Here is a 12,714-nt window from a genome sequence, read left to right on the forward strand (position 1 = left end):
CAAGTCAGTGTCCCTGCGCCACGGTCGCCATGTGAGGGCTCAGGGGCCTCTCTGGTTGTTTTAGAATTTGATCTGGGTGGGATTGTTACCAAAGACTCACTAGAAACCCAGAGTTGGCCGTTGCCTTGTTTAAGTTTGTTTTTTTTTTTTTTTTTAAATGGGGCTTGACCTCAGGGCTTGGACGCTGTCCCTGAGCTCTTGTTTTTTTGTTTTTGTTTTTGTTTTTCTTTTTGCTTATGTGGTGCTGAGGAATCGAACCCAGGGCCTCAGGCATGCAAGGCAAGCAAGTGCTCTACCACTGAGCCACCTTCCCAGCCCACCTTGTTTAAGTTTTTAAAAATGTGTTTATGTCCTCTTCCCAAGCACAAAGAAAAAAATCTACCCTATTGTGGGTCATAGATGGGTCAACTTGTGTCTTTTATTTCTCTCTTTATTTTCTTGTTTATATATGTATGTATGCATGCACACATACACACATATAGTCTATGCTAGCCTCAAACCCTAAATTCTCCCACTTCAGCCTTCCTCTTGCTGGGATTCTTTTTTTTTTTTTTGTCGGTCGTGGGGCTTGAACTCTGGGCCTGGGCACTGTCCCTCAGCTCTTCAGCTCAAGGCGAGTGCTCTACCACTTGAGCTACAGTGCCACTTCCGGTTTTCTGGTGGTTTATTGGAGATAGGAGTCTCACAGTCTCTCCTGCCCGGGCTGGCTTTGAACCGCAATCCTCAGATCTCAGCCTCCTGAGTAGCTAGGATTACAGACGTGAGCCACCAGCGCCCGGCCTCTTGCTGGGATTCTATGTGTGCACCACCAAGCGCTGCTTACTTCCTTTTACAAGTGCTTTAAACTACCTCCTGTTAGGAACTTAGATCAAGTGACTGTGTTGGTGAGCTTTCTGTTACCATAGTGAAGAGAAGACGTTATTCAGCTGTGTGTTTGGGAGGCTGGGAATTCGAGCAGCATGGTCTGGGCTGCAGCACAGGTGCCTGACATCACCCGTGGAGAGTGCAGGGAGCGGGGCCGGGATTGCTGTGTTTACAGCAACAGGGTAGAACTTGGAGGTACAGGAGAGCCCCCTGCGGCTGTCACAAGGGCAGGCAGTAGCTGTGGGTGGCGGCCGGGGACAGGTCTGAGTAAGGACCTTGCCTCAGGCCCCCCCTAACTACTGCCTGGCCACCCCGCGCACACGCCACTCTAGAAATACTGTGCCTGAGGCCTTGCCACGTGTCAGCCATGTGTCAGCTTGGCCCCGTTCCTCCTCCTCCTTCCCCAAGCCCCCGTTCCTCCTCCTCCTTCCCCACGCCCCCATGGGTTTCTGTGGCCTCACGTCTGCACCCTCCTCCCAGGACTGTACCATCAGCCAGGCTGTGAATGCAGTGTTGTGACGGAGTCTTTCTCGCTGTTGGCAAGCCAGGAGCTTGAGGGTGGGGCCTGGAGAGCAGATGTGTGCGGGATCTAATGCGGAGTTGTCTCCTGTGAGGAAGGCTGTGCTCACCCACCCCACCCCTGCTGCAGATGAGAGCAGAGAAGGGGCGGCACCGCCCATGCTCGTGTTGGTCCTTCCTGCCACACCCCCACCTCCCGGTGTCTGGATGAGCACTGGGGGAGAGCCATGCCCTCCACACTCCACCAGTGGATCTACGTATCTCACGTGGAGACTCGATGCTCTCCTGTCCTAGCCCACCTGCTTCCTGCAGCAGTGCAGGTGAGGCACGCACCGCCTTACTCGGTCACCTTCTCCTCACGGCGCTGTCTAGCTTTATCCATTGAAAGTCACACGTTTTCTTGTCTAAGTAGTACTAAGTTCTCCCACGCATAGAACCTACTCCCCAGCTGTGGGCAGTGCTAAGCATTGAGTGTGCTAGGTAGGCAGTCCACCACTGCGTTTCTCCCCCAGCCTCAACAGCTGATTATTGAATACCTGTTATGTGCTCATTTATTACTTTTAGTATTGAGGCCACAGGATTAAAAAAGATGGCTCAGGACGCTGTACTCTCCCAGCTAGAGGTGGACAGGAATTAACCAAATAATCAGGAAATTGCCTACTAACCTGGCGATGATGATTTTATTTTATTTTTTATTTTTATTTATTTATTTATTTTTGGGTCCGGTCGTGGGGCCTGAACTCTGGGCCTGGGCGCTGTCCCCCAGCTCTTTAGCTCAAGGCTAGCGCTCTACCACTTGAGGCACAGCGCCACTTCCGGCTTTTTTCTTTTTGCTTATGTGATGCTGAGGAATCGAACCCAGGGCCTCATGCATGCAAAGCAAGCGCTCTACCACTGAGCCACCTTCCCAGCCCGCGATGATGATTTTAGACTGGGTGCCTTCCCAGCCCGCGATGATGATTTTAGACTGGGTGGATAGAGAAGACTTCAGAGACTCTGTCTGTGTGTGTGAGTGTGTGCGTGCACGTGCTTGCGTGTGTGTGTGTGTGTGTGTGTGTGTGTGTGAGTGTGAGTGTGTGTGAGTGTGTGAGCACACCAGTATTTGAACTCGGATCCTAGCATTCTTACTTTGCTTTCTCTGATGCTCTATCACTTGAGCCATACCTCTACTTCAGCTTTTTCCTGGTTAATTGGAGAGTCTCAAGGAATGAAGGAGTTTCCGCCAGGGCTAGCTTCAAGCTATGAGTAGGTAGGATTACAGGCATGAGCCGCCGAACGCCCAGCAGCTTCATAGACATGAGAGAAGTGGGCATGGCAGGGCTTGGGTATATATGGGCATTGAAGGCAGAGGGAGCAGCAGGTACAAAGGCCTTGAGGCTTTTCATTGTGACTTGCTTCTTTAGCTAGAAAATTCAGACGTTAGAGATGTGACTGACTGGGCAGTCCAGGTAGAGATGCTGATGTGTGGTGTCGCGTGCGTTGAACAGGCTGCTCCGGGGCTGGTGGAGTGTTGGCCCTGGTGGCTGCTGCCCGCGTGACGGCCGGTCTTCTTCTCCGCAGCTCTACGTGTCCTCGGAGAGCCGCTTCAACACCCTGGCGGAGCTGGTTCACCACCACTCCACCGTGGCGGACGGGCTCATCACCACACTCCACTACCCCGCCCCGAAGCGCAACAAGCCCACGGTGTACGGCGTGTCCCCCAACTACGACAAGTGGGAGATGGAGCGCACGGACATCACCATGAAGCACAAACTGGGCGGCGGCCAGTACGGGGAGGTGTACGAGGGTGTGTGGAAGAAGTACAGCCTTACCGTGGCCGTGAAGACCTTGAAGGTGGGTCTGGGGCACCCGGCCAGCGCTGGTGCACATGCGCCCGTCCTCACCGGTGCTCAGGCATCGGCGTCTCTGTTGGGGCTGGGTCGTCTCCACCTCCATCTCCACGTGTGTGGGAGCTGGCAGGTGCTTTGGAGAGATGAGTCACACTGGAAGGTTCCTTGTTCCAGGCGTGTGGCACAGAGGAGAGGAGAGGTAAAGCTGGGAGCTCAGAAAAGAGATTTCACTGCAGCGGCCCCTGGTTTGTTTGTTTTTTTTGGGGGGGGGGGGTCGTGGGCAGATCTGAAGACAGGGTGGAGGTGTGGCTGCAGGCTCCGGGGCTCTATACCGTGAGCCAGACCTCCGTGAGCAGGTGCTAGAGCCGCCCTCCCCCCTGACTGGACAAAGAACAGTGTGTATGGATTGCGGGCACACCCTCCTGAGGTCCTTAGAGATGGGTTAGGGTGCCAAGGGAAGCTTCCATCCTCACTCAGGCCTCGAGCTTTCCCTGTGGCGAGAGTGCCCCCTGGCGTTGACCTGCGTTGCCTGCTGCCCTTGTGATTGAGTTCCCACAGCAGTTTGTGTCTGTTGGGGAAAAAGGGACTACATGACACATCACCAGGACACAGACCCACGTTTATGCGTGTCTCAGATTTGTTGTGGTGTGGCTGACAGCACTATTTGCCGCTTGTCTGATTCCTTCCCTTGAAGGCACAGCAAAAAGGAACTAGAAGTGTGCACCAAACATAGAGGTGGCTGCTTTAGGGCAGAAACAATGTCCTGGTCTTCGGTGGCATCGAGACGTGACGTTCAGTGCGTGTCTGCCTTTCGGCCGTTTGGGCACAACCGATACTTTGGCGGGGGTGATGTGGTTGAGGTTTCCTTGAGCATTTCCTGGCTGTTTTCCAGACAAGACTTTTTTTTTAGTGAAGATTTATAGAGTGCTGGCCAGGGCCTACTTAGACCTGAGATTTCAAAATCAAAACTTAAAGAATTAATCTGACCGTTTTTCAGCACAGGTCTTGGGGGCGTCTGGGTGGCAGGAGGAGACAGAATAGGATGGCTGTGGATGCGGTTGGCGTTGTGCCAGACATGCCCGGGGTGGCCGAGGCAGGAAGTCACAGCAGCCTAGAACTCCAGCTCAGGGGGCAGGACCGTGCTGGGGGTGGGGACGGGTGCTTTCATCTGAGTTTTGCAGAGACCGCTGGGTGGAAAGCTCCGGGGCTCCGCAGCTCCCACGCACGCCCACAGGGCCCTGTCCACAGCCCAGCTTTTCTCTATTGGTGACTTGGGCTCTGTGGAAGCCATGCATAAGCCTCAGTTCCGCCTTGCTCCACAGACTTCCCTCTCTGCAGAGCACCGTGAAGAAATGCCAGCAGCCCTGGCCCAGGCCTCATTTCTTCCCCCAAACTCACCAAGCACCTGTCTCCTCCCAGCTCCGTCCTGCTGGCCCCCCAGGCGGCACCTCCAGTGCTGCCCGCCTCTCCCGCAGGGCCCTGCACACTCCACATTGAACTTTGAGCAGAGGAATGGGAGGCGGGCATGGTGGTGCATGCCTGTGGTCCCAGCTACACAGACAGGGTTGGTAGGAGGTACAAGTTCTGAAGCTGGCCCTAGGCAGAAGCAGACCTATTTGAAAGTGAAAAAAAAAAGCTGGAGGCGGGCTGGGAATATGGCTTACTGGTAAAGTGCTTGCCTAGCATGCGTGAAGACCTGGGTTCGAGTCCTCAGTACCACATAAATAGAAAAAGCTGGAAGTGGAGCTGTGGCTTAAGGTAGAGTGCTAGCCTTGAGTAAAAGAAGCTCAGGGATAGGGCCCAGGCCCTGAGTTCAAACCCCAGGACTGGCAAAAGGGCTAGGGGTGTGACTCAAGTGGTAGAACACCACCTTAGCAAGCATGAGGCCTAGTTCACAACTCTGTACTTCATCCCCTGTCCCCCAAAGACAGCTGTGACATTAACAAGACTCATGAGATGACGGATTTCAGTTCTGTGGGAAATGACAGAACTTCGTTACAGCAGTGCGCTCCCGCCCCAGCGGTTTCACCTTCCCTGAATCACATGGATAAGCGTGGGCACTGGGGTTTGGTTTTGTTCTGTTTTTGTGCTGGTACTAGGGCTTGAGCTCAGGGCTTGGGCCCTGTCCCCAAAGTTCTTCACTCAAGGCTGGCACTCTACCACCTGAGCTACAGCTCCACTTCCAGATTTTTGGTGATTAATCGGGGATAAGAGTCTCACAGACTTTTCTGCCTGGGCTGGCTTTGAACCTTGATCCTCAGATCTCAGCCTCCTGAGGAGCTGGGATGACGGGTGAGCCACCGACCTCAAGGACTGCATGTGTGGTTAAAACCACATCTGTACAGCAGAAGACTCTGGGACAGCTGTTGCTGGCTTGCTCCCTGTGTATGGACCGAAGACGTCACCTGTGTTAGCTTTGTGGCATGGTATCTCTGGGTTTAGTTTTTCCCTGTGGAAATTGGTTTTATTGGGGAACTCCAAGGACAACCAAAGAAGAAGGGGTTCCGTGACCACACTGGTAGCTGGCGGTCACATGCGCAGTGGCTTGCTTTACGAGGAGGGTCGCATACAGCTCTCGCTGGGCGCGGCGTGCTGTCGCCCAGGTCACTGCTGCAGAGCCGCCCGAACCCTCGCACAGGCGTGCTCCTCAGGCCTCCCGAGGGAGCTGACTTCTGGGCTCTCCGCTCGTGAAGAGGCCAGCAGCAGCTTCTGCTTTACTGCGTAATGGATGAATTCTCTCTCTCTGTTGGTTTGCTCATCTGTGTGTGTGTGTGTGTGTGTGTGTGTGTGTGTGTGTGTGTGTGTGTGTGTGTGTGTGTGTGTGTGTGTGTGTGTGTGTGTGTGTGTGTGTGTGTGTGTGTGTGTTTAACCAGTCCTGGGACTTGAACTCAGGTCCACTTCCATTTTTTTTTCTGTGTATGTGGTTCTGAGGAATCGAACCCAGGGCCTCATGTATGCGAGGCAAGCACTCTACCACTGAGCCACCTTCCCAGCCTGGGATGATGAAAAATTGAAACATAAAAGCAAAAGAATATCATGGGGCATTGTAGGTTTATGTCCATGTAACAGCGCCACACACCTGGCTGGCTGTTGGTAGTTCAGATGGCAAAGTGAGCTGCCTGATTCCAGCAGAGGGAGACAAATCCACACTGGTTTTTTGCTGAAAGAAACTCAAAGAATTACTGAAGCTTCTGAGAGAGAGAGACAGGCAGGCAGGCGGTGGGGGGGGGGGGGGGGGGGCGGGGAGGCTTTGGAGCCAGGCTCTTCCCTCTGATGTCTGCTGGGTCTTGTGGTAAAGCGCCCACAGCACATGCGTGTGTGAGCTGCGTCACCGCGTGGTTTGTCACCCCGTGCTTTCAGAGCGCCTCTCCCTGGTCTCGTTGGCTTCTCTGGATCACGTGGGCACATCCCGCTGGCCAGGGAGGCTGGCGAGGCCCTGCCCTGCATGGGCTCGGCCCGCAGGGCCCCCTGTGGCAGGCACTGCTCCTGCCTCAGCCATCGGGCTTCCACCACAAACACCAGAGCCAGCGCCAGTGAGCTCACCCAGGGGCAGAGGGCACTGGAAGAGGACAGTGGTGGGGACGCCACCCACCCTGCCCTCCTGCCTGCCCTGGCATACTGACCACCGGCCATATGGGAGGGGGGGGGATGGGACATTAAGAACAGCTGGCCTGCCGTTTTAACATTAGTCATGCCTGGCTTGTAAACAAGGCTGACCAAAGCAAGAACATGTTAAGGAGAGGTTGTCCCGTCCACCACCGAGGACCTGGGCTGGCCACTGCCCTGGCCCGTGGGACAGCGCTTTGTGTCCTAAAGGGGCAGGAATGGAGAAGGGTTCGCATAGAAGCTAAGGTGTGCTAGCCTTCCCTGCACTCCATCTGCCTTGACGTGCAGACTCCTTGCCGACCCCCGCAGGCAGCCCGCCCGCTGCCTCCTCTGCCTTTAGACCTGGCTCTCACCACCGAGCAAAGCCTGCTTACTGTCTGCCCGTCATGAGGGCCAGCTCAGTGGACAGTGTCCACTGTCCACTGTAGGCCAGGGCTACAGCACTCAAGACATCGGACCAGAAGTGAGCGAGGCCTGTGCACATGTAACGCGTCCATGGAGGCGTCCACCGCGCCCCGGGCATCCCGACGGTGAGGACCGTAGCCGTAGCGTAGAGCTCTGGAACGCCGCCTGCAAGCGGTCACCGCCACTCGTGAGGGCCATGGTAGAATCGGGGTGACGATAAGACGGGGGTGATGGTGCTCTTTGTGTAATGTAGGGACCCTTCTAAGGGAGGTGCTCTGGAGAGTCCTCACGTGGTTTGGGTTGGCATTAAGCCCTGGAAAACAGACATTCCATGGGGAAATGGAACTCAGAAACTCCAAAAGCTGGGGAGGTGAATGGAATCTGCATGGCAGCCGCCCACCTGTGCCACCCAGCGCCAACAGGTGCCCAGGCCGAGAAGCAGAAGTGCTGCCAGAAAAGGCATAGTCTTTGTGCCACCAAGATGGCACAAAGCACCGTGATGTCCACAGCACGGTGGCTGTGGCGGCAGAGGGGCGGGCGGGCTGCGCGGACGTGGTGCTCAGCCTGCGCCCGCAGGCCGACAGAGTGTCAGCAGCTCCCGTTGCTTCTGCAGGAGGACACCATGGAGGTGGAGGAGTTCCTGAAGGAGGCTGCGGTCATGAAGGAGATCAAGCACCCCAATCTGGTGCAGCTGCTGGGTGAGGAGTGTGCGGCTCTGAGGACGCCACTTTTTGAAATATTACTGAAGTAGTTGTCCAAAGGAGTTGCCATTTAACAGTGGTTTGTGAATATAATGCCTCTTGATCAATGTCACCTCTTTCAACATCTTCTCTCCCACCCCTCCCGGCCCCCCCGCCCCGCTTCCTCACTCTTCTTAATTTTGTAGGATATACATTCAGTTCTTGTCTGCATCCCCCCCCCTCCATTTCATTCATCTGCCCCTGTCCCCTGGACCCCATCCCACCCCTTTCAAGTACCCGCTTCCTGGTGTTAATTTTGTTCAGCTTTGACTTTGCCTTTCTAAGGAATGACACTTTTTTTGGGGGGGGGGGGGAGTCCGGTCGTGGGGCCTGAACTCTGGGCCTGGGCGCTGTCCCTCAGCTCTTCAGCTCAAGGCTAGTGCTCTACCACTTGAGCCACAGCGCCACTTCCAGCTTTTTTCTTTTTGCTTATGTGGTGCTGAGGAATCAAACCCAGGGCCTCAGGCATGCAAGGCAAGCGCTCTACCAATGACACTGATTTCTCCCTTGAATCTACCATATTTCTGTGAATACATTTGTAAACACTTGCATACCACCAATGTGTTTACTTACAAGTTGCTAAGCTAAGTGTAGCTTCCACACATGAGGGGAACCTGCACCTGTGGAGGACACGACCTGACCAGGTCCTCACATGTGCACGGGGCTCCTGAATGGGGGTGGGGCAGTAAGAGAGAGTTCCTACCTTGTCAGACACAAACCTCAGAATGGCTCCTGAGGCTTAGTGGTCAGGGGTATTTTCACCAGAGTGGCTGTTGATGGGAGGCCTGGCGGGGCTTAGGGCATGATGGGCCGTGCGGCCTGTCTTGCCTTTGGACTCAGTGGCAGTCTCTCTGTGTAAGGTCAGGTTCATGGGCTCCAAGGAAGCGGGGGAGAGCGTGGCTGTGTCCCGCCACTGGCAGGGCTATTAGAAGCAGGCACAGGCCCTGGGGCAGAACCAGCTCCGTTTGGAAGCCTCTTCCTTGGGTGTCAGCCCTTTTCTTACTTGCTTGTGCTGTTGACAGGGGTCTGCACCCGGGAGCCCCCGTTCTACATCATCACCGAGTTCATGACCTACGGGAACCTGCTGGACTACCTGCGCGAGTGTAACCGACAGGAGGTGAGCGCAGTGGTTCTGCTCTACATGGCCACTCAGATCTCCTCCGCCATGGAGTACCTGGAGAAGAAGAACTTCATTCACAGGTAGGGCTCTCTCCTGGGCCTCTCAGTGTGAGGCGGCGGCCTGGGTCTGAAGCCCTGGCTCCGGCCAAGGTCTAGCTCTCAGCCTCTGATGTCAGTGCTGCCAGCCCATTGGCCCGTGGACCGAAGGCATGCGCTAGGCGCCTCCCATGACTGCTTCAAACAGCTGCCCGGCCTAAGTGCCAGGCCAGGGCCGGGACACAGACGCAGCCGGTCCTGGGGTAGGAAGTTCTTCACTTGTACCCGTTTTGGACTCTGTGAAATACTAAATGGAGTTCAGAAAAGGTGTACTTGGAATAACCTCAGTGCTCCTTGGTAAGGACTCCTGCCCGTTGCATTCACGTGGCTTTTACACAAATTCCCCCCTGAAAGCCAGGGAATGGAGTCTGTGTTTTCCCTCCCTTCTCTATTACTGTTTCACTGTCCATTTAACTTGCTGTCACCGGACTCCGGGATGGTGCTCGGTCGTCAGCACTGTGCATGTGCTGACCTAAATGAAACGTCTTCGCTGTTTTGTCAAGCCTCAAGCGTGTTGACCTTCAGGCGTGCCACAATTATCTTGGTCTTTGCATGCTTTGCTGGTGGAAGTGGCTTCCTAGCAGTGCTGGCCTGTGCGGGCAGAGCCTCGTCGACTTCACTGGCCTCTCTAATGCAAGACGTTCTCCACGCCACTGCCGTGACCTTTCCTACCAATTAACTCAAGTGTGAAACCTCTACATGAGATTTCCTAGCCAGGAACGAGACGAGCACGTGTGACGCGCTGGCGGCTCCTCAGGAGGCAGAGCCCACGCCAGCTGTTCCCGTCACTCAGCGCAGTGATGAGCCAGCCCTCTGATGCTACAAATTGAGATTTCCTGACTTCAGCTCTGCTTTGCATGGCTAGCTCCGCTCCCTCCCGCTCAGGCAAACGGAAAGCGCGTTACCAACAGTCCTATCAGCCACAGCCTTCTGCGCTTAATTCCTCTCACTGCCAGTGCCCAGGCTTCCTCCTGCAGCCATCACTTACGCTGCCACCTCCTCTCCTCCTTGCCTTCCAGTTTGCCTTGTGATTTCATGGTTAACATCCATGAACCAAAGATTAGACACCTGCCTGCCACGAAGCAGGCAAGGCGAGGAGGCGGAGGATTATCGGCGGGGGCGGGGGGGGGGGGAGTTCTAGGGTAGAATGGTAAACATCAAGAAGAAAGAGGGAAGTCAGGCACATGGGGAAACAAGGCCTGTCCTGTGAAATCTGCCAGGATCAATGAGACTCAGAGTTTCTTGCAGTTGAGGGCTAGGCTAAGTCTGTCCCCACTGCCTGGCCCAGTGTGGCACTTGAGCTCATAAATGCCAGGTTGGCATGCTAATCTGCTGGTACCCGGCAGGCCGGAGATGGGCTTCTTATTATCTTCATTTTTTTTTTTTTTTTGTCGGTCGTGGGGCTTGAACTCTGGGCCTGGGCGCTATCCCTCAGCTCTTCAGCTCAAGGTGAGCGCTCTACCACTTGAGCTACAGCGCCACTTCCGGTTTTCTGGTGGTTTATTGGAGATAGGAGTCTCACGGTCTCTCCTGCCCGGGCTGGCTTTGAACCGCGATCCTCAGATCTCAGCCTCCTGAGTAGCTAGGATTACAGGCGTGAGCCACCAGCGCCCGGCTTATTATCTTCATTTTATGGATGAGGTGACTGAGTGTCAGAGTCACTAAATTGATCCAGGTCACCGGGCTGGGAGCTCCCGCACCACCCTCTGCTGCCTGTCACTGTGGTGGCAGCTCAGGGTGTGTGCCCGAGGGCTGGCACTGCTCTCCGGCGGGCCGAAGCACCGCCTGGGCCAGGCTTGGGTTTCCCAGTGTCATTGTCCCCACACTGCATGCTGGAGAGTCTGCAAAGCTGGGAAGTTTGCCAGGCGTGCTCACCATGCTGCTCACCAAGCGTGCTCACTGATGAACCGTTTCCTTTCTCAGAGATCTTGCTGCCCGAAACTGCCTGGTAGGGGAAAACCACTTGGTAAAGGTGGCTGATTTCGGCCTGAGCAGGTTAATGACAGGGGACACCTACACAGCCCATGCTGGAGCCAAGTTCCCGATCAAGTGGACCGCACCCGAGAGCCTGGCCTACAACAAGTTCTCTATCAAGTCTGATGTGTGGGGTAAGGGCTTCCAGGGCCCCGCGCCACTGCTTCCCCTCTCCTAGCCTTTCGCTGCACTCTTCTGCCCTTCTGACTTCATCCTTTTCCTATTGCTGTGCTTTCTCATTTTAAGGTCTCACCTTCCATTTTCTCTCCAAAATGAAATACCCATTGAGTAGGCTTTTTTTTTTTTCTAAATGATCTATAGTAACTTCCTTATTTTAATACATGTCTTCCTTTCAATTGTGTTGCTTAGATTTACCAGGGCAGCTAGCTGATCTTTCAGCTAGGTGCAGGAAGCCACGGGTTTGTCTGGTTTTTGTGTGTATGTGTGCCAGTCCTAGGGTTTGAACTCAGGGCCGTGGTGCTGTCCCTGACCTATTTGTTTGTCAGTCATGGGGCTTGAACTGAGGCCTGAGCACTGTCCCTGAGCTTTTTCACTTAAGGCTAGTAGGGTACTTCCATTTCTTGGCTTGAGCCACCAGTGCCTGGCTCCCTGGGCTGTTTTTGCTCAAGGTTAGCACTGTGCCACTTGAGCCACAGCTCCACTACTGACTTTTGGGTCATTAGTTGGAGTCTCACAGACTTTTCTGCCTTTGCTGGCTTCAAAATCCAGTCCTCAGATCTCAGCCTTCCGAGTATGTGAGCCCCCAGTGCCCAGCTCTGTTTGGTTTACATGGCAAACTAAAGCATATGCTGAAGAAGATAGTTCAGGCTGGGCTCTTGGTGGTTCACACCTGACATCCTAGCTACTCCGGAGGCTGAGATCTAAGGATCGCCGTTCAAAGCCAGCAAGGACAGGAAAGTCCATGAGACTCTTATTTCCAATGAACCACCAGAAAACTGAAGTGGTGCTATGGCTTAAAGTGGTAGAGTGCTAGTTGAGCGAAAAAGCCCAGGGACAGCACCCAGACCCAGAGTTCAAGCCCCAAACACCCCCCTCCCCTGGCCAAAATTTAAAAAAAAAAGACAGTTCCACACTGAGCCCCCTTGTCCCCACCACCCAGTCATTAGAAAACTGCTTCATGGCGATCTTGGGCCCTCTGTGCCCACCCACTTCCTGATGCTCATTATTTTTTTTGGGGGGTGGGGAGGGGGGAAGTCCAGACATTATTATTACCTTTCACAGAATTATTTCAGTATTAGTTTCTTACAGATGTCTCATTGTTGTAACCATGATGCTACCCCAAACTTGACAGTAATTCTGAATATTTCAAAATATCTGGTATATCTCCACTTGCAATTGAATCATGAGTCAAACCTCTTTTTACAGTTTGACCTGAACCAAGTATGGTTCACACATTGTGTTAGTTCATCTTGCCATTAAGCCTCTGAAGCCTTTCTGTCCTAAATTCCCCTGTGTCTGTATTTCCCACTGTGTATTGAAGAAAAACTCACAGCCCCCCAAAGTTTCCTCCATTCGGGACTTTGCCATCATGTCTCCATGGT

General features: G+C 54.2%; 1 protein-coding gene across 2 annotated transcripts in view; it reads left to right on the plus strand.

The window, feature by feature from the left end:
* Positions 1–12,714, plus strand: part of Abl1 (ABL proto-oncogene 1, non-receptor tyrosine kinase) — a 120,017-nt gene that overhangs the window by 98,645 nt on the left and 8,658 nt on the right. For both annotated transcript variants that reach the window (XM_070014854.1, XM_070014855.1), the window contains exons 4-7: positions 2,944–3,216; positions 7,837–7,921; positions 8,986–9,163; positions 11,102–11,286. In XM_070014854.1, coding sequence (XP_069870955.1) covers positions 2,944–3,216; positions 7,837–7,921; positions 8,986–9,163; positions 11,102–11,286 — 721 coding nt within the window. The remainder of the gene's footprint in view (positions 1–2,943; positions 3,217–7,836; positions 7,922–8,985; positions 9,164–11,101; positions 11,287–12,714) is intronic.

This window comes from Dipodomys merriami, unplaced genomic scaffold, assembly GCF_024711535.1.
Source record: "Dipodomys merriami isolate MVZ:Mamm:240054 unplaced genomic scaffold, mDipMer1.0.p SCAF_11, whole genome shotgun sequence".
NCBI lineage: Eukaryota > Metazoa > Chordata > Mammalia > Rodentia > Heteromyidae > Dipodomys > Dipodomys merriami.